This window comes from Emiliania huxleyi (assembly GCF_000372725.1).
Source record: "Emiliania huxleyi CCMP1516 unplaced genomic scaffold EMIHUscaffold_540, whole genome shotgun sequence".
NCBI lineage: Eukaryota > Haptophyta > Isochrysidales > Noelaerhabdaceae > Emiliania > Emiliania huxleyi.
In genome coordinates, this window is record NW_005197944.1 from 1 (window position 1) to 19590 (window position 19590).

Genomic DNA, 19590 nt, shown 5'->3' on the forward strand with positions numbered 1-19590 from the left:
CAGGTTCGCGATCACGCGTCTCCCTCTCCGCTCCGACGTCTCCGCGCGTCTCCCCTCTTGCGACGCCCGAAGGCCTCGCCGCCCTAAGTAGATATGGGGGAGATATGGGGGAGATGCGTGCTGCGGCTCGCCGCCCCAGCAGAGGAAGACTGCGCGTTCTTGTCTCCCAACCAGCGCTCGAGAGGACACGCATTCTCAGCCGCTCTTCCCCTTTCAGCCGCGTTCACTGCATTCACACCCCTCGTCCTCCCACGCTGCCCTGAAGGCGCGCGGCACGACACCGCCCTCCCGCCCCTCATGCTTGCGTGTACTCACCACACAAAGACACACCCCCGGGACCCAAGACGCACAAGCACAGACCGTCGAGAAGGGAGAGACAGCAGCGACAGCCAGAAGTCAGCGCTGTTTCCCAGGAAGGCGAAGGCGATGGCGAAAGGCCGCCTCTAGTGCGAGCTTTAAAGCTAGTGAGCGCATCGCTACTCTAGCTTGCGTGCACTCGCCGCGCAGGCTCGCCGGCAGCGTCGCAAATCGCCTCCCCCCGCGCCTCCGCCACGTCGCCCCGTCTCCCGATCCCGACCTCGCCCGTGCGGCCGGAGGGGTCGGCGACCCCACCGTGGGCGACGCCCGGCTATGGCGCGGCGCCTGCGCCCAGCTCACCGGACCGGCTCGCCGCGCCGCCGGTGCCGCCGCCGCTGGCACCGAGCCCGTGGTGGCGGACGAGTCACTCGATGAGTAGTGAGTGAGCGACTAGGTGCTGCCGCCGCTCACTGAGCCGCCCCCGCGGCGGTTCCAGAGCGGGCATGCTCCTCCTCCGCCCCACTCCGCCATCGCCGCGAGCGGCGGCGCCGCCGCAGACAGCGCCGGCCTCGCCGGGGCGGCTGCCACCTCAAGCGGCTGCGGCGGAGGCGGCGGAGGCGAAGGCGGAGGCGGCGGCGAAGGCGGATGCGGCGGCGTGGCGCGTCGCTCCTTTTCGGCAGGGAAGCTGGGCGGGCCGGCGGAGCAGTCGCCGGCGCGGCCGTTGTCTGCGCCGGTGGCGGCGGCGGCGCGGGAGGGGGAGGAGGAGGGCCGCGACGAGGGGGAGGAGGAGGAGGGGAGCGGCGGGCGGTCGGAGGATGCGGCGGCAGAAGCGGCGGCGGCGGAAGCGGCGGCGGCGGCGGCGGCGGAAGCGGCGGCGGCGGCGGCGGCGGCGTTGGGGTTTGCATCGCGAGAAGAGTCGGGCGGCGGTGGCGGCGAGGCGTCGGCGGTCGAGTTTGTGTGCGCCGCTCGCGAGGACGCGGCGCAAAAGGCGGAGCCTCGCGTGGCGGAGCCGTTTCCCAGACCGTTCCTAGACCTTTCCTGGACGTTTCCCGTATAGGCGGAGCACGTCGTGACCGAGCCTCCGTCCTGCAGCTTCCGCGTGCGCGGCCCCCGGTACCTGTCGAGCAAGGCGAAGATCCCGTGCGACTGGGCGGGGATGCGGCTGCTTGGCTGCGACCTCTGGAAGGGGGGCGAGAGGATGGAGCACGTCGCGGCCGGGCCGGCCGCAGGCAAGGTTGCGGCGTTGCGGGCCAGGCGGATGCGGCTGTAGCATTTGCCATTACAGTGGCACGCCGCGCTTTCTCCCTCCCCGTCGCCACCGTCCGTATCTCCCGCCGATCGCTCCCACGCACGCCTCTCCAACTAGACCGTTCCTGGAACGTTCCTGGAACGTTCCTGTACCGTTCCCTCCCACGCTCGCCTCTCCAACGCAAGGGGCGGTAGGGACAGGTTGCCCTTACCCTCCTCCAGCAGTCTCAGAACCAGCTCTTCTTCTGGGCCGGGACTTGCTCCTCATCAGTTTCCTAGTCCTTTCCTAGACCTTTCCTGGAACCTTCGTGTAGGTACGGCCAGGACCTGCTCCTCATCAACTTCCAGTGCCCTGCAAAGGGCGGCGGCTCCGTCTCGGTCGTGCTCTGGTGGGTCATGACGGAGCGCGCGGCCGAGGACGCGCGCTTCACGGGCCTCTGGCGGCGCTTCATGGACAGCGGCGACGACAAGTGGCGCTGAGCTGCATGAAAAAAAGAAACAAGGCGACGGGCGGTGTTTCTTTTTCTAGGCGACGACAAGTGGCGCGGGCTCCGCCTCAAGATGATCCCGTGCGTCGTCGAGGGCAACTTTTTCGTCAAAAAGCTGCTCGGCGACCGCCCCGTGCTAATCAAGGCCCTCCCGCCGCGGTACCACACCTCCAGAGTGTCGAATCCAGAGTGGGTTCAGGTCCTTGGGTGGTGCGGTAGGCCATCAAGACGCGGTACCACACGGGGCCCGGCTACATCGAGGTTGTCGGCGACATCCTCTCCTCCAAGATGGCGACCAACATGTGGCGCGGCGTCGAGTCTTTCGCCAAGTCGCTCGTCGTCGATTTGGGGTCTGTGCTCGTGCTCCTCATCAACTTCCTAGACCTTTCCTGGACCTCTCCTGGACCCTTCCTGTAGGTTTGTGCTCGAGGCGCAGGCGGAGCAGGAGCTGCCCGAGCGGCTGATGGGCACGGTGCGTTTCCATCGCATCAACCTCCGGAAGGCGGTGCCGCCGCCGACGACGCCCTAGGTCGCCGCCGCAGCGGCTGCCGTCGTGAGCCCGCACAGCAGTGCTGATCTCAATGATACCGTCAGCCGCGGTCAGGCAATACGCATTCGATGCCCTTGGCTCGCCCTCACCCCCCGCGGTACACAGCACTCTGGTAGTATACTCGCCGATGAATGGACCCCTCGCGGTCGCGCCGTCGCTCCGGCTCCACACCATATACACCATTGGCGCGACGGCGTGCGGTTACCGCACCTGTCTCCCCTGTCCGAGGTGTCCCCGGGTTTGCCGCACCTGAACAGCTTAGTATGTTTTTCGGTTCTGTACTGACCCCGAGTGTGCGGCGCGGTGCCCTGGGACCCGATGGGCTTCGCCGAGTACGGCAAGTTTGGCAGCCTGCCCGCCAAGCTCGCCTGGTACCGGCTCGACTGTGTCCAGGGCAGGGGCGGATAAAAGAATTTTACAACGGGCGGAGAAAAGAAAAAAGGCTGGGCGCGGCTACTGGAAGGGAGAGGCACTCTCTGGCCTGCAGGTTTGCAGCCTCGGCTAGATGCGCTCGTGGACCGGCATGCGCCACCGGTGGTCCGGAGCCTCCAACACTGCTGGCGTGCACAAAGCCGAGAAAGTCAGCCAACGAAAAGTTGTGCGCCGCAGGTAGGGTGCCTGCGGCTACCGTGTCCCCGGTGATGTACTTCTTAAACGCACTCTGTATCCATGGCCACGACCCATACTGCGCCGGGCCCGGCATGTAGAAGAGTAGGACAGCCGCGTGCGGACCGACGACGGTGCCGGGCATGGCATGGACGGCATCGTCCCAGGGTAGCGGAGCCCAGGAAGACGGAACGTGCGAACTCGCGCGCGTGCTGTTGAGTCTTTGCTGCCGCTCCTCGCGTGATACACCATGTGGTAGTACTCTCGACGCGCACACTTCGGCGGCCGGCGGAGGCGGATGGTGTTGATCGAGGCGAGGAGACGGGGCTCGTCAGCCCACCGGCGGAGCCACTCGTAGTCGTACTTGATGCCCGGGCTCGAGATGTGGTACCTCGACCCGCGATCGCGGAAAGAAAAACGCCGCGCGTCATCGGCAGCAGCCCTGGCCCTTTCGCGGTCCTCGGCGCTCTGCCCATCGCCACCGTCTCGCCACCGTCTCGCGCGCAGCCGCCATCCGATGCCCGGGAGGGTATGGACAGAGAACCTCAGGGATCCGGGGGACGCCAGGCGCGCCATCATCGACAATCTCGCAATCGGGCCCCTCCTCGTCCGTGGCCTCGTCCCCGTCGCCGTCGCCTCCCGTCGCCGCATCCGGATCTGCGGCGGCAGGCGGCGCATCGGCCGATGAGGCTGGCGGCCCGCCCGGCTTCGGCCTGAGACAGCGGTGCCCCAGGCCATCGGCGGCGGCGGCAACTCGGGCGATCGCGACGCAGTGCTTGTCGTGCTGGAGGAAGAGGTGAAGCACGTACCGCGGCGCGGCCACCTCAGTCGGCCAGGTTATCTGAGCCATGCGCCGCACCCCCGTCTCCGAGGCGATTGAGTCAACAACGATCGGCACACCACAAAGGTCCGCCACGCCCAAGAGGAAGCCGTCACATCCGTACGCGTTGTTCCGGACGCCGCGAACCTGGTTTGTGGAGCTCCCGCACCTGTTCTGACAGAGACCTGGCCGTTCTGACAGCGTTCTGACAGCGTTCTGACAGTGTTCTGACAGCGTTCTGACAGCGTTCTGACAGCGCAAAATCCTCCCCTCTCTTCACAGCTCAGGGGCTCTGACGTTCCCAGTTGCCCCGCTCCTTCCCTCTTCCTGTCTTGAAGTCTCCCTCCGAGCCACGGACGGACTCAACACACGCAGCACGTCCTCCCAAGCGCCAAGGCGACACTCTCACGTTGAGGCGTAGGCCTTGTTCTGACACAAACTTGGTCCCCGTTCTGACACAAACTTCAACTTTCAACTTCGAGTCCAAGTTCGCCTGTTCTGACAATCTGTTCTGATAATTTAAAAAGAAATCTGTGGGCCGAGAGCGATATGCCATGTCCGCCTTGCGTTTGTTTCATAACATCGAAGGCTAAGCTCAAAAGAAATGCGTGCATCCCACCAAGCGGGAGCGCAAACAGCTGTAACCGTCGAGCAGGAGCACGCCAAGGCCGCCATCATGCCGGGGCCTCGAGGCAGCAAACGCGCTCTTGCGATGGTCTGCGGCGCAGGCTGGAGCCCCGCGACAGAGCCGAAGAAGCTGCGGCCCGGCAGCAGCCACGCCGAAGCGCCGCAGCACAGTGTGCGATGTGCGGGCCCGGCGGTCCAGTTAGACGCGAAGGCTGCTTCCAAGACGGCAGCCTCGGGTCACGAGGGACCGAACGTGCCGCTTGCGACGCCGCCGCGCCGTCCTTTGGCACCACCGCCAAACGGCCCTTGCTCCTCCGCGACACGCGCCGCAGAGACGCGCTTGTCGCCGCCAAAGCAACAGCAGCAGCAGTGGCAGCGAGACTTAACGTCGGCAGTGCGGCCTCGCCGCAGCCCAGCCGGCGCTTGCCTTGCCCTGGCCAGGCGGCCGAGCAGGCGGTGCCCGCAGCCGAGGCAGATCAGCGGGATGGGCTCGAGCGGGCGCCGCCGCCCCCTGGCGCCGCGCCCGCAAAGGAGCCTGCAAAGGCGGCGGCGATCGGCGAGGCGGCGGCGCTCGCGTCTTGCAGATGTTCACACTTGGCCCGCTCTCGCGTGCTGGCAACGTTCTGACAGTACCCTACCCACAAAAGTGTTCTGACAGCGTTCTGACAGCGTTCTGACAGCGTTCTGACAGCGTTCTGACAGTGTTCTGACAGCCGTTCTGACAGCTTTTTGACGGTAATTTACAGTTAAGACTCACCATCTGGTCTGAATAGAGGAGAGCGATGTCAGTGTTGGTTACAGCAGAAAGATTCCTTAATTCGCTCCACTACAAAAAAAGTCCGGTGGGGAACCGACATCCTGGCCCCGAATGCCGTGCTCTCGAGGAAAGGTGTGGGAGCTCCACAAACCAGGTTCGGTCTCAAGAACGCGACCCTCACTGGAGCGCATCTCCCTCGCCGGCGTGGCCCAGTTGACTCCGTGCCGCGTCGCGGCGGCGCGCGCCGAGGCAGCATCACCCCGGCCCTCCCCCCACATTGCATACGCCGCCCGGAGTGCCTCCGTGGCGCAGGCGCACCCGCCATGGTGCCCCCTGCGCGATCGAAGCACGTGCGCTCCCTGGCCCTCCCAGTCGTGAAGGGCGTCGCGAGCTCAGGGTGTCTGCCGGAATTACTGAGATCCACCCGAAGATGCCCAGCGGGAGCCCGGCCTCCCTGGCCGACGACTCTAACTCGCCCGAGGGCGAGGTTCGGGGAAGGGCCGCCCTCCCCAGCCCCGCCGCTTTCCGGACCCCCTGCGCCGCGACCTTGTCCGTCGCCCTCATTCGTGTCGCCCGCCTCGTCAGGCGCAGGTCCGCGCTCCGCCTCGCCCTCCTCGTCCAGGTCCATGCTCGAGAAGCTGCCTTGCGAGTCGGGCTGCCCAGACAGGAGGTATCCTGCGAGCTTGCATCCTCCTCCACGTCCACGTCCATGCTCGAGAAGCTCTCCTGCGAGTCAGGCTCCCCGAGCAGGGAATCCTGCGAGCTCGCCTCCCCTTCGTGATCCCTGGCACCCGGGTCCTGGGGCTCTGAGCTAGCCCCCTGACCCGGCGGATCGCCCCCCCCCCCCCTTCGTCTGCCATTAGATAAGCTCTTAAATCACAACACAGGGCAGGACACAAACACAAGGATCCGCAGGCGGAGTACTCTGAGAGCACCCAACCAACAACCACTCGCAAGCGCACTAGCCCACCCTACCGGCCATCCTGCGAGCGTGCGTAACACGATCCGAACCCCAACCTTCACTTCTTGAGCACTTGAGCACTTGATAGGGTCGATTCCGCATGGTACGGGACCCCTCGATCGTCTCGCCCTCCCTCACTGGTGTGTTCACTTCTGTCTTAGTAGCTTTCTAGAGCAGAGCGTTCGTTGTGAATGAGCGCACAGAATATAGCCCACCACAACACACGAGCGTACGAGGCAGAGATTTTTGTTTTCTGTGTGTTAATGAGCGTGCCTGCCTGCGGCGAGGGCTGCAACCGAACGAGGAGGTCAGCCGCCGAGGAGGTGGGACGCTGCACGTTGACCATGTGCACCTGAACACCCTTGCCGCATCCATCCTGGGTGGTGTCGTCGTCGAGTTCTGCCCCGTACTATAGTGGCGAAACCCCATTTTTGACATTCTCAATCGTCCGGTGGACAGGAGGAGGTTGGCTGAGATCTAGATAGAGAGAGAGATGTGTTGTTGATTGAGATCTTGGCTGAGGTCTCGAGCCATTGGCGACGCGGATGGCGTTGGCGACGCGGCGGAGTTCTACAACCCACGTGGCATCGTCACCAGCCCAGACGGCGGCGCGCTGTTTGTGGCAGACTGGAGCAACCACAAGATCCGGCGGGTTGAGGTGGCGACTGGCGCAGTGACGATTCTCGCGGGCAGTGGCACCAGGGGTAGGGAAGACGGCGTGGGCGACTCGGCGGAGTTCTATGACCCAACTGAAGTCGCCCTCAGCCCCGACGGCAGCACGTTGTTTGTCGGTTCGTACGGTGGCCTCCGCCTGGTCTGCGTGGCTGCGCCTCCTCCGCCTCCCTCCTTTGCCCCGATCGTCGTTCCGCGTTCGACCCTTGGAGCTGACTTCGCAAAGACGCGGGGCGACGCCTCCCTCCCGCAGGGCATGGTCACCTTCCTGGTCGGCGACGACCGGGAGCGCATCGAGCACGTGAGCAAGAACGTGCTCTGCGCCCGGTCCCCGGTCTTTCGGACCATGTTTGGCATCGGCATGAAGGAGCGGGACGCCGCCGAGGTCACGGTGTCCCACACCAACCTCGCCAGCTTCACCGCCCTCATCGACTACCTCCTCTCCGAACGCGCAGAGGCAGCTGCGACCCCGCCGAGTGGACGGGGGCACTCCGCGCCACCTGCCGAGTGCCCCCGTCCACTCGGCGGGGACCGGGGTCACAGCTGCCTCTGGAAGGCACCGAGAGGTACCAAATGGCGCAAATGACCAAAATCAAGATTGTGTAACGCGGGCTGTGCCACTGTGAAATGGAACTAGCCACGACGCTGCTTCTCGGCTGTCTGTGTAATGCACCGGTCGGGGGCACGCACCGCAACATGGCAAGACTACGATCGACCCGATCGGCAAAACTAAAAGCGGCAGCGCATTGCGCATCTACTACCGTGGATGCGACGCGGGTCCTCCGCTATTTGCGAGCGACGACCGACGCACTCCACTCAACGCTGTGCCCCGCTAGTTCTTGCCCCCCCCCCCCCCCTCCCTGACCGTTCCGAGATCTGGCGAGATCTGGCGCTGTCGTGCCGCCTGTACAGCTCAGGCCGGAAGATGATCCTGCCAGCGGCTAAAGCGATGGGAAAAGCTGCTCGTATCCCATAGGCAGAATTGGCTGGAAGTTGCAGGTCCCGTAGTTCAGATACGACTGGGTCGTGTACTCGCCGTCCGCACAGACGGAGTCCATCATCTCGTACGATCCGCAAAAGCACTTGCGTGCAAAAGGGGAGAAGGCACACGTGCCGTGGTTCATGTTATTCGTGGTCGAGTAGGTTCCGCTCGAGCAGAACCAGTCCTGCTGCTGGCTAGAGCCGCAGTAGCACTTGGGCGCAAGATATGCGAAGGCACACGTGCCGTGGTTCATGTAATTCGTGGTCGAGTAGGTTCGGCTCGAGCAGAGCCAGTCCTGCTGCTCGCTAGAGCCGCAGTAGCACTTGCCGGTGCCTGACCCTGAGAACCTTGTGGCGTCGCGGAACGCTTGACCATGCAGACGAAGCCAGGAATGGGCTTTGAGCTGGTGACGGGCTCGAGCTGCAGCTCGCATCTCACATACGCTTCGCCCCCTGGTGCGAGTAATACTCATACGCCAAGCAGGCTGGACTCCCATATATGGACTCACGGCACATATGCGGGCAAAACGGAGTCAACAAACAGCTGGCAGACAAAGCGCCCCTCGTTCACATTGACAAAGTTCGACGTTGCGGCCGAGACGTAGCCGAAGTAGTGGACGCAGGGATGTCCTTCCCACGCCGTCTCGCCGTCCGTGCAAGGGCGGTGCTCCTCCACCTTGAAGACCGAGATGCCCCAAGCCTGATCGCCCTGCTCCATGCCGCACATCGACGTCGGCTCAAGCAGCGCGATGTTCTTGTGGTCCCACGCGCTGGAGACCAGTGCGTTCGCCTCGGCCGCATCGCCCTCGATGGTCTTTGCGAGGTGGTGAGGGAAGTCGGTGAACTTGACCGCCGTCTGCGGGTAGTAGTTGAACTCGATGTCGGCCATGAAGTGCGCCGCCGTGTCGCCCTCCGTCTCGCTCGCCTCGACGTCGCGCTCCTTCGTCGCGACGTTGAGATTCGAACAGAAGCCAGAGGTGGCGATCAGCCAGGCTGGGTCCTCGACCACGTCGGGCACGGGAGGGGGCTTGGGCGCAAATGTGGTGCTGCGAGCGGTCGGGTTGATGTCGTCGACAGTTTCGGCCTGCGCACGCCGGAGTGCGCGTGTGAGGCTCAGCCTGCCTGAGTGAGTAATTGTGGCGGGACGGAGCACCGGCAGGGCAGACGCCGGCAGCGCGACGAGCAGAAGCGAGGCAGTCTTCAGCATGGCAGTCCGTGTCGGCAGTCCGTCGGGGTCAGATGTACAAGTCCGCCGAATTTAAGATTTTAGAGGCCGGCCGCAGGCCGGCGATTTTCAGATTTTAGACCAAGATTTTCAGTGTATGTAGCTCTTACGTACATTCCCGTAGGAGACTCTGCTGACAGGGTTTGCGATGAGGAGCGACCCGAAGGGTTTCTCGGAGGTTAGCGCACCACTAACCGCCGAAGCGCAAGAACTCTACGACGGATCGGGCTCATACTAGCACCCCACCTCGCGAGCCGACGTTCTGGCTCAGCGAGGCTGCTGCGGAGCACTCGCGGACCGGTTCTTCTGGTCCAGCGAGGCCGCTGCGGGGCACCCGGCGGCTCGGGTCACTTCTCATCGCAAACTCGGTCGAGCAGGGAGCACTGCGCTGACTGCTGCGCCCACAAACACAGGGAGCACGCCCTGCGCTGGAGCGACAGCGTTCACGAGCCCCAGGTGATTTGCCGGCTGGAGGTGGTTGGTTATCACGGTCAGTGCGCCGACCAAAATCGAGGGCGCATTCGCAGGAGTACACACCACTGAGGCTGCGAGCCGACAATAGGCTGCCCATTCTTCATTGCCGCGTCAAAGGTGGCGCAGGCGCTAGCCGACAAGGGAGCCGTACGCGAGTGTGTAATCACGAGGGCGGGGAGCGTGCATGTGCCGTGCTGGCCAGACGCCGACCGCGAGACGTACCGGAAGCTCGTTGCCGATGAGCCTCGCACGGCGTCATGGCAGGGCGGCTCGCCACGCGTCACCGTTGACGGCGACGCGCAGTCTGCGATGGGTGCATCCGAGTTTTTGCAGACGTACGGCCACCTCCTCGACGGTCCGCAGGAGCTAGGCCTGCCGCAGAGCGCGGCACGGTGGTGGGCGGAGGCGACGAGCTCGAGCATCAAGCCGCTGTTTGTCGCCGCATACGTCACTGGCGCCAAGGCCTTCTTCGAAGCCGACCCCGCCGGGCAGGAGGGAGCAGCACGCCCCCAAACGGTCTGCGGCTTGTGTGTGTGTGTACGGGCGGCGTTTCGCTGTGTAGGCGCTGCACGAGAAGCGGGGCCGGATCGTCTACGAGGACATCGGATCCGCAACGTTTGGCAACCACTCGCTCGACCGCTCAGCCGACGTCGCGCTCGACAAGTTCCTCTCAAAATCGTGCGAGGGGCTTGGCATGGGCTTGGATGGGGGGAAGGTGTCCGTTTGAGACAGATGATATGTGCCACGCTGGCGCGGGCGGGCGCTCAGATGGTGTGATGATGACGCCCTGCCACGTCGCCGCACATGCACATGGACATGTGCACATGCACATACATGCACATGCACGTGTCATGCACGGCATGTGCATGTGCATGTATGTGTGGGGAGGGTCGTTCGCGCTTCAACTCGGCACCGTGCAGCTGTGGTAGTCTCGACTGCAGCGTGCGCGCCTGGGCGCAGCTGTGTGCTGTGGATCGTTCTGTGTGGTGTCTAATGCATCTTTCTTCCATGATTTCTCATTTTCTTATAACACCAACAGGGCAGTCGCGCCACTGAACAAAACGCCCGCGACACACCTCAGCCTACGTCGGGCAGCGCGGGCGCGGCAGCACCAAACGCAGGTGGCGGCTGGGCGGGAGTCGGAGGCGGGATGAAGCCTGGGGCCCAGCCAGTCGCGTCAAGCAGTGCCTGTGCTTCTCGGATCCACTCAGGCACCATCCTCACCTGGCACGGCTCGCCACTCTCATCGACGGCGATGATCGACGCCCACTGCACGCGCTTCATGTTGATGCTGCGCGCTCGCTTGCTCACCACGAGTGTGTCCTCGCAAGACTCGAGGCGAGCCAGGGGTGGCCGCTTGCCCAGCACCGAAGGCGTTTCTGAGCGCTCGGCACGCATCATGATCCTCAAGGGATGCCGCCGTTTGGTCGCGGCAGATCCTCAAGGGACGGGGGCGGCACACCTGGTCAAAAAAGGAATTCGCGCCTGATTCTCTATTGAGCTTAGCCTTCGGTTCTCGAGGTTCTCGAGGTGGATATCCTTTGGCCGCGTTGGGTAGCGAGAGGATTGGTGTGACGCGATCCACGCAGGCGTGTTTTCTGACGGCCGACCGTCAGTGCACGGAGTTGCCCCTTCTCCGACTGCCCCGGCTAGTTCCCGAGGTCGTCGGGTGTGACCCCTTCGTCCCCCGAGACCTAGCGCGGGTGGGTTGGAGGGAGCTCGCCCCGTTCCTCCCCATCGGGCCGCGTGAGCGGCCGCGCCTCGCAGATTCGTTTTCGCGCCTGGGTCAGGCGCGCGGGGCATCCCCCGGGTCGCTCGACCAGCGATCCGAAGAGTGGCCGCTATGCGAGGGAAAGAGCGGGGCCCTCGACGCCTCAGTCCGGCCCTCCGAGGGGGGAAGGGAAGTGCGGGGTCCCCACGGGCGCCTCAGTTCGGCCCTCCCGAGGGGGGGAGGGGAGCAAGGGGGTGGGGGGATTGGGGTGGTGGGGAGGGGTCTCGGTTGCATGGGTCTAATACTTGCCTTTGGAACCACAGGGCTCGCGTGCTGACTCGGTGCGGCGCCACACTCTGCGCCACTTTTGAGGCGTTGGCGAGGGGCCGGTAAAAGAAAGAAAGAAAACGGACAACCCAAGGGAGGGATGGGAGGACGGCACGCCGCCACCACACAGGGATTTTAAGGAGAGGGGTGAGGTGCACTAGCCGTCGCCCACCCTTGGGCGTCCGCCTCTTCCTATCTCTCTTCGCAGTCTCTACACTCATACATTGGATTGTCATTGCCTGTGAGTGCGAGATAGGGCTGGCCGCTGGCGGCTAGCCCCTGAGGAGAGTGACCAGAGACACCTCACATGACCCCACACACGGTCTAGTCCGGCCTCGCGGTCGGCGGAGATTGCTAGAGGACGAGCAAGCCTGCTCTAGCCTCGCATATTACCTCCTGTCGTCTGTTGTGATGTTGTGCCCTTGTTTGTTTCTCTTGGCACCTTGGAGTGCTGGGGGGGGCGACAGGAGGAATGTGGCCCTGAGTTATGTGTACGCCAACTCAGGGTGTGTGGCAGCCAGCTGGCTGTGTGTCTTGTGAGCTTGTTTGTGTCTGTGTGTCGCTCGTGCGTGTCGTCATCATCTGTCCCGCGTCCACCCATACCGCGTTGGTGTCCAGTCCGAGCCTGGCTGTTCTTCACCTTTCTACCTACCTACCTACCTAGTCTCTCTCCGTACTCCGATTCTCGCTGCGACCTTCGTGCCACCTCGCGGTCGCCCCCTTCTCGTCGTGCTCTCCCTTGTCGCTTCTTCCTCTGTCGCGTCGCTCTCCTCTGTCTCGTTCTGCGACGCCGCCGCCGCCTGCCGGTCCCTTGTTCTCGCGGCTTCTGTCGCGGGGCGGGGTACCGGATGGGTGGCATTGAAGCCCGAGGGGTGCGGGAGGCGCACGGCGGGGGCCGGCCTCGGGGTGAGGGTGAGGCCGGCCGCCGCCACCGGGGGCCGCCGCGCCGTAGAGCGGCCCGTCGGTCTCCCTACCGGCGGTGCGCGCGGCCGCGCTCGAAGGCGCTGATTGCTCGGCCGCGCGGGGCCGGGTGACTCGCCCGCTGGGGGGGTGGTGCACGGGGTTTGCGGCGGGGTCCCCAACGTCCCCGGGGCGGCACGCCTCGGGGCGTGCCGCCGCGCCGCGCGCCAGGGCGGCCCTGATGGCGGAGAGCTCGGAGTCGGAGTGCTCGGTCTCTCTCTCCATCGTGTCGAAGAGGTCAGTTGCCTCCTTCCCGAGGTCTCGTGCTCGTGCCTTGCCCCGCAGGGTTCGGGCCTGCGCGAGGATGTGCTCGACCTCCGCTCGCATCTTTGCGAGCTCGGCGCGGTCCGCCCGCCTCTCGGGCCTGAGGGACGTGCCATCCAGGGCGACGTAGCGATCTCCCTTGTCTGAGGGAAGATCGCCTTCCGTGTCTGCCCCCTTCCCCACAGCCCGCTGCGGTGGGGTCACTGAGCCGCACCGTGCGGCGTACTTGTGCGTGTCGTGCAACGCCGGGGGCTTGCGCGTGCGGAGGGCACGCATTCCGGGCGCGGTGCCCGCCTGGACGCCGCCGCCCAGGGCAGCTGGCGTTAGGGGCGCTCGGCTCTGCAGTCGCGACCGCTCCTCCTCGAGGGCACCCTTGCCGGGCGACGCTCGCGCTGTCGTCACGATCCGGTGCTCCGGGGGCCCGTGCCCTCGGCGGGTCGTCCGACCCCATGGTTGTGTGGTTTGCCTCGGCGTCTCCCGCCGGTGCGTTCTCTGGGGCTCCCCGCAATGGGGAACCTACGGCCGATCTCGCAGCCCATGCCGCTGTATCCAGCCCTCGGTCGGTCTCGAAACGCAACCCCCATGGGTCCGCTTCGTCGGGTCCGCCCGAGCCGTCGGGCTGGTAGGACATATGGTTTGCCTTGACGTTTCCCGTCGACGCGCGCCTCAGGGCTCCCGTCGATCGGAAACCCACGGTTGATGCCGCAGCCCATGCCGCTACATCTAACCCTTGGAGTTGGCTATGCCCGTGCGCCCCCTGGGGGTGCGGCTCGAGCCAGTCCGGGTCATCAAGCCCGGAGGTTGCGTTGCTCATCGCATCGTCGTCCGCCGACGATGCGCTTCCCGAGGACTCCTCTCGCAAGGGGCCAACAGGAGGAGGCGCGTCCCCTGACATGGACGCTGCTCTCTCCACTGGAGGGTAGGTTTCCACCCGCGGACTCGCTCCGTGCGAACTCGCTGTATGGGTAGTTTCATTCATAGCTATGGGCCCGCGCGCCGCGCGCAGGCCGATTGCAGGGCTCTCCCACAACCACGCTGACCCGGATCCCAGGACCAACGACAGAGGCGAAACGACACTCGGCCCGCCGACACAATTCGACCACTGGACACTATATCTAAATGCGGCGCAGGCCAATCTCAAGTCCCTTCTCAATTCTTCGCGGGTTTTGGTGCAGTCACCCTCCCCCGCGACACCGACAGCTTCTTTCGCCTTTCGGCGCAGCTCCGCCCTCCTCGCTGCATATCCTGGCCCCTCGAGTCTATCGAGCTCTCCTCGCGCAAGGACGAGTCTTCTGACGCCCACTGCGATCATTTGCCACCCAGTCATATCGTTGCTCAGGTCCACTCTAGGGGCCGCCTCTCGCGCGCTTTCATTTTTTTGGTGCCCAGCCCAGATCGCCCGAGCACATGACGCCGCTCGTCGCGCTCTGCTGCCTGCCCGCGCTCGGCTGGCACTCCAGCATAGCCCGCCCAGCCGTGCACAGCACGTCGGCCGTCTCGCGCCACTCTGGCCTCTTGCTGCAGAGCCTCGTGGAGCCCGGCTCGGCCGCAGACGCGAGCCCGACGCCGAGGCAGCCGCCGCGCGAGGGCAGAGGGCCTCCACGCCCGAGAGGGAGGGGGCGCGGCGGGCCGCGAGGCTCGTCGCCGGGCGGCCGCGGCCGCGGCGCGACGCTCGTCCTCACCAATCCCATGTACGCCAAGCGAATCAGGCCGCCGCCGCCGCCGCCTCGGGCGCCGCCGCCGGCGAGGCCTCCGCAGCAGCGCGATTCCCGCGGGCCCGCGAGGCCGGGCGGCGGGATGCAGAACGACGCGATCCCGGCCGCCGACGGGGGCCTCTCCGGCCCTCCGGCCGACGCGGACGCGGGCGACGGCGCGCCGGGCTCTGACCAGGGCCGGCGGCGCAAGGTGGGCGGAAAGGACCTGAAGAAGGGAGAGCTGGGGTCGGATCGGGCGCCGAAGAAGGGCGCGAAGGGGCGGGTGGGGAAGCGCGGGCTCCTCGATCGCGACGACGACGCGCCGCTCGCGACGGCACGCGCCGCCCGTCCCAAGAGGAAGGGCGGCGGCAGGCGCGGTGCGGCGGGGCAGCCGGCGGCGGTAGAGCCGACGGGACCGGTGCGCGTGCGGCTGGGCGAGAGCATCACGGTGAGCGAGCTGGCGGGGAAGCTGCAGGTGGGGATGGCGGAGGTGGTCAAGGTGCTCATGAAGCGCGGCGTCCTCGCCTCGGCGACTCAGTCCCTCGACGCAGACACCGCAGAGGAGCGAGACGCTTCCGAGACGCTTCCGAGACACGGCCGAGACACTTCAGTCCGCCGCAGAGGCGCGAGACACTTCCGCGACACGGCCGAGACACTTCCGCGACGCGGCCGAGACACTTCCGCGACACAGCCGAGACACTTCCGCGACACGGCCGAGACACTTCCGCGACGCCTCCCGCAGGCGGTCGCGCTGGCGTTTGGCGCAGACGTGTCGCGAGCGGGCGACGGCGCCGAGGAGGGCGAGGAGGGGGAGGCGGGCTCGTGGGGCGTGGTCGAGGAAGAGGACCCGCCCGAGTCGCTCGTCCGCCGTCCGCCCGTCGTCACTGTCATGGGGCACGTCGACCACGGAAAGACTTCGCTGCTCGACGCGCTGCGCACGACCGACGTCGCCGCGGGCGAGGCGGGAGGCATCACGCAGGCGATCGGCGCGTCGCGGGTGAGCGTCGAGGGCGGCGGCACGCTCACCTTCATTGACACGCCCGGCCACGCCGCCTTTGCGGAGATGCGCGCGCGCGGCGCCAACGTCACCGATATCGTCATCCTCGTCGTTGCGGGTATACGTCGCCCGAGATCGCAATCTCCCCAGGGTTCGGCTCCAGTGTGGGTAGGGGATGGGTGCCCAGCGACGCCGCGCGCCGCATCGTCAGACTCAGAGGAGCCTGGCTCCAGACCTTCTCCAGACCACTCTCAGCGACACTCTGGCCATGGCAGGCGACGACGGCGTCAAGGAGCAGACGGTGTCGTCGATCAAGGTACCCGCGCACCCATCCCCTACCCCCCACGGTATCCTAACCCATGCCCTACCCCCACGGTACCCGAACCCATCCCCCAACCCCCCACGGTACCCGAGCCCCCCACGGTACCCGAACCCATCCCCTACCCCTCATACCCGGACCCATCCCCTACCCCCGCGGTGCCGTCGGTCCAGGCGGCAAAGGCGGCGGGCGTGCCGATCGTCGTGGCGGTCAACAAGATGGACAAGCCGGCGGCGGACGCGTCGCAGGTCAAGACGCAGCTGCTGGAGCTAACCCTAACCCTAACCCTAACCCTAACCCTCTAACCCTAACCCTAGGTCAAGACGCAGCTGCTGGAGTACGAGGTGGTCCTCGAGGAGTTTGGCGGCGACGTGTTGTCCGCCGAGGTGTCTGCCGTCGCGCGCACCGGCCTGGACAAGCTGCTCGAGCAGGTGCCGCTGTAGTGGGGTATGGGTTCGGGTACCGTGGGGGTAGAGTGCACCGGCCTGGACAAGCCGCTCGAGCCGGTGCGAGATACGGGGAGATACGGGGAGATAGGGGGAGATAGGGGCAAGCTGCTCGAGCAGGCGGGACTCATACCCCACCCCCTCGGTACCCGAGCCCATCCCCTACCCCCACGGTACCCGAACCCATCTCCGCTCTCGCAGGTGCAGCTGCAGGCGGAGCTTCTCGATCTCAAGGCCAACCCGGACCGCGCCGCCGCCGGCGTGGTTGTCGAGGCGCGGCAGCAGCTCGGCCAGGGCGCCGTCGCAACCGCGCTCGTGCAGAAGGGCACGCTGCGGGTGGGCGACATCGTCGTGGCCGGCGCGCAGTGGGGCCGAGTGCGGAGGCTGCAGGACGAGCGAAACGAGGAGGTGAGTGAGTCGGGGCCGTCGACCGCCGTCGAGCTGGTCGGTCTCAACGGCCCGCGCGAGATGTAGCGAGAGGTAGCGAGATGCAGCGAGATGTGGCGAGAGGTAGCGAGATAGCGAGAGGTAGCGAGATGTAGCGAGAGGTGGCGAGATGTAGCGAGATGTGGCGAGAGATAGCGAGATGTCTTGGTCGGTCTCAACGGCCCGCGCGATTCGCGGCGGGGCTGGCTCCGATATATGCGACGCCGAGTCTCTCGAGCCTGGGCCAGGGTTCGGGGTACCGGGCAGGGTAGGGTACCCTACCCCAAGGTCTCAGCACTCCGCTAACACCAGCTAGTGCCACGAGCTGGCTCGGTGTCGCCACCAAGCACGGGGCGGCCTGAGCCAGAATGGGAGCGGCAGACGCGGCGTGGGAAGGTGGTGAAGCGGCCTTCGTTAGTACGTGGCCCCACTTGCCGACGCGCCCTAACTCCTTCGTGCCCTATAAGCCGCGCCGTGCTGGCCTTGCGGCTGCAGGCCTCCCCGCGGCGGGCGACGCGTTCATCGTGACTGGCGAGGAGACAAAGGCAATCGTGACACGCTCCGCGAGCCACTCCTTCGTATGTGCCGGTCATGGCGAGTCGCCAAGGAGACATAGGCGCGCCAGATAGCCGAGGTGCGCCAGCAGCTGCAGCGCGACGCGCGGGCGTCGAAGCTCTTCGCGTCGCGCTCGACCGCCGACCGCGACGCGTTCCTGTCGGGCCCCTCCTCGGAGCTGCCCACCAAGACGCTCGACTTCGTGGTCAAGAGCGACGTGCAGGTCAGCCATACCCCCGCGTGACCCGAACCCATCCCCTACCCCCACGGTACCCGAACCCAGGTCAGCCGCACCCCCGCGTGACCCGAACCCATCCCCTACCCCCACGGTACCCGAACCCATCCCCTTCGTGCAGGGGTCTGCGGAGGCGCTTTGCTCGTCGCTCGAGTCGATTGAGGTGTCGGACGACCTGCTGCGCGTGCGGACGCGCGTGCTGCGCTCGGGCGCGGGCGCCATCACTGCCGAGGACGTCATGCTCGCGTCCGTCTCGAACGCGGTCGTGCTCGGCTTCAACTCGGTGGCGGCGCGGCCGACGCGGGAGGCCGGCGGAGCAGAGAGAAAGAAAGAAAGCCGCCGGGCCCAAGGGGGGGGGGGGCGGGACGGCACGCCGCCACCACACAGGGATGTTTAGGAGAGGGGAGTGGTGGTGCTAGCCGTCGCCCACCCTTTGGCGTCTGCCTCTTCCTCTCTCTCCTCGCAGCCCCTCGCCGATTCTCGCTGCAACCTTCATGCCACCTCGCGGTCGTCCCACTCTCGTCGTTCTCTCCCTTGTCACTTCCCCCTCTGTCGCGTCGTTCTCTTCTGCCTCGTCCTGCGACGGCACCGCCGCCTGCCGCTCCCTCGCTCTCGCAGGCGGCGGAGCAGTGCAACGTCGAGATCAAGGAGTACTCGATCGTGTACGACCTGCTCGACGACGTGCGCGCGCTCATGTGCACCCACATCCGACCGCCGCCGAACAAGGCGCTCGGCTCGCTCACGGGCACGGCGGACGTGCTGCAAACCTTCAAGATTGGCGCCGTCGGGAAAGTGGCCGGCTGCAAGGTGCTGCTCACGCCTCTCCCTCCCTCGCTCTCTCTCTCTCTCCCCCTCTCTCCCTCTCTCCCTCTCCCTCTCTCTCTCTCTCTCTCTCTCTCTCTCTCTCTCTCTCTCTCTCTCTCTCTCTCTCTCTCTCTCTCTCTCTCTCTCTCTCTCTGCAAGGCGCGGGAGACAAAACGAAACACGAAAGCACCCGCCCCGACTCGCCTCCTTCCACCTCACCTCCTTCCACCTCACCTCCTCTCTCGCCTCGTCCCGCGAGGTGCTCGACGGCACCGTGCGCGCGGGCAGCAACATCCGCATCCTCCGCGGCAACGCGGTCGTGTACGAGGGCAAGCTGCTCGCGCTGCGCTACATCAAAGACGAGGTCGAGCAGATCGACGCCGGCTCCGAGTGCGGCATGGCCTTCGAGGGCTTCCAGACGATGCAGGCCGACGACCGAGTCGAGGCTTACGACCCGAGCGGCGCCCCCGGCGACGACTGAGGCCAGGGGCTCGCCCACCCTCGGGGGTAGGGGATCCCCGGCCCACCCCGGTCCGAAACCCACAGCGAGCCGGGCTGCATGCATGGAGGGGGGGGGGGGGGGGAGCCTTACGGCGCTGGGGCTCGGGACTAGCTGCACGCCGCCCGGAGAGGAGCTCTGGCCTCTGCCGCCCGCCCTCGCGCCCGTGATCGCTCGCGCACTCGAGCGACACCCTCTGCCCTCGCTGCTCCTGGTCACCTGGTGCCTGGCGCGAGGCGCCCGCGAGAGGAAAGAGCTCTGTTCGTATATGCGTGTACATCCAACGCTGTCTCGAGTCGTGACACCGAGCGCAGATCTCGCAATGTCGTCTAGATGATCCCGAACTGGAATCTGATTCTGAAAAGCCCGCCCCCGGCCCCCGCCCGCGACGGCGCGAGAGGCGAGAGTGTCCCGGCCCCCCGGCGGCGGCGCGCGCGCGGCCGCGGGCCTTGGGGCTGCGTGGTGCGTGGCCGTGGGCGAGAACCGAGATGGGTCAAAGTAACTAAGTTGCAAGTCCCTGGGTCCAGGCTCCTGCATGCTCCTCGGCCTCTTGCGTCTTGGTTGGCACTTGGATCGGCCCTCGGCCTGCCTCGCCAGCTGGAAGCACGAAAGGCGCACATCTGTACGTCGACCGTCGGGAGGCTCGA

At 66.0% G+C, this 19590-nt stretch overlaps 5 protein-coding genes across 5 annotated transcripts; 4 read left to right on the forward strand and 1 right to left on the reverse strand.

The window, feature by feature from the left end:
- Positions 1-728: 728 nt before the first annotated feature.
- On the forward strand, positions 729-2025 carry EMIHUDRAFT_246963 (hypothetical protein; the record flags this gene model as incomplete). The annotated part of the gene is made up of 4 exons (XM_005765689.1): positions 729-735; positions 978-1030; positions 1355-1531; positions 1870-2025. The coding sequence occupies 4 exons, from the start codon at positions 729-731 to the stop codon at positions 2023-2025; spliced, it is 393 nt and encodes a 130-aa protein (XP_005765746.1).
- An 81-nt stretch (positions 2026-2106) lies between these two features.
- Positions 2107-2562, forward strand: EMIHUDRAFT_246964 (hypothetical protein; the record flags this gene model as incomplete). The annotated part of the gene is made up of 3 exons (XM_005765690.1): positions 2107-2226; positions 2253-2383; positions 2451-2562. 3 exons carry the CDS (start codon positions 2107-2109, stop codon positions 2560-2562), a joined length of 363 nt encoding a protein of 120 aa, XP_005765747.1.
- Positions 2563-2841: 279 nt separating this feature from the next.
- Positions 2842-4039, reverse strand: EMIHUDRAFT_246965 (hypothetical protein; the record flags this gene model as incomplete). The annotated part of the gene is made up of 4 exons (XM_005765691.1): positions 2842-2951; positions 3103-3268; positions 3439-3580; positions 3672-4039. 4 exons carry the CDS (start codon positions 4037-4039, stop codon positions 2842-2844), a joined length of 786 nt encoding a protein of 261 aa, XP_005765748.1.
- Positions 4040-4721: 682 nt separating this feature from the next.
- Positions 4722-7632, forward strand: EMIHUDRAFT_246966 (hypothetical protein; the record flags this gene model as incomplete). The annotated part of the gene is made up of 3 exons (XM_005765692.1): positions 4722-5023; positions 6877-7502; positions 7583-7632. 3 exons carry the CDS (start codon positions 4722-4724, stop codon positions 7630-7632), a joined length of 978 nt encoding a protein of 325 aa, XP_005765749.1.
- A 7476-nt stretch (positions 7633-15108) lies between these two features.
- On the forward strand, positions 15109-19307 carry EMIHUDRAFT_419681 (translation initiation factor IF-2). Its single transcript, XM_005765693.1, has 11 exons — positions 15109-15224; positions 15405-15777; positions 15935-15975; positions 16152-16248; positions 16318-16409; positions 16626-16868; positions 17318-17428; positions 17503-17628; positions 17762-17923; positions 18259-18447; positions 18704-19307. The coding sequence occupies exons 1-11, from the start codon at positions 15144-15146 to the stop codon at positions 18923-18925; spliced, it is 1737 nt and encodes a 578-aa protein (XP_005765750.1). The 5' UTR covers positions 15109-15143; the 3' UTR covers positions 18926-19307.
- The last annotated feature ends 283 nt before the right edge of the window (positions 19308-19590 follow it).

Bases quoted from the DNA above. Each gene is read 5' to 3' on its own strand.
- EMIHUDRAFT_419681 (XM_005765693.1), top strand. From the start codon at position 15,144: ATGGCGGAGGTGGTCAAGGTGCTCATGAAGCGCGGCGTCCTCGCCTCG. The intron at 17,429-17,502 runs GTATGTGCCGGT...CAGCAGCTGCAG, and splicing joins GCTCCGCGAGCCACTCCTTC to CGCGACGCGCGGGCGTCGAA. The intron at 18,448-18,703 runs GTGCTGCTCACG...TCGTCCCGCGAG, and splicing joins GGAAAGTGGCCGGCTGCAAG to GTGCTCGACGGCACCGTGCG.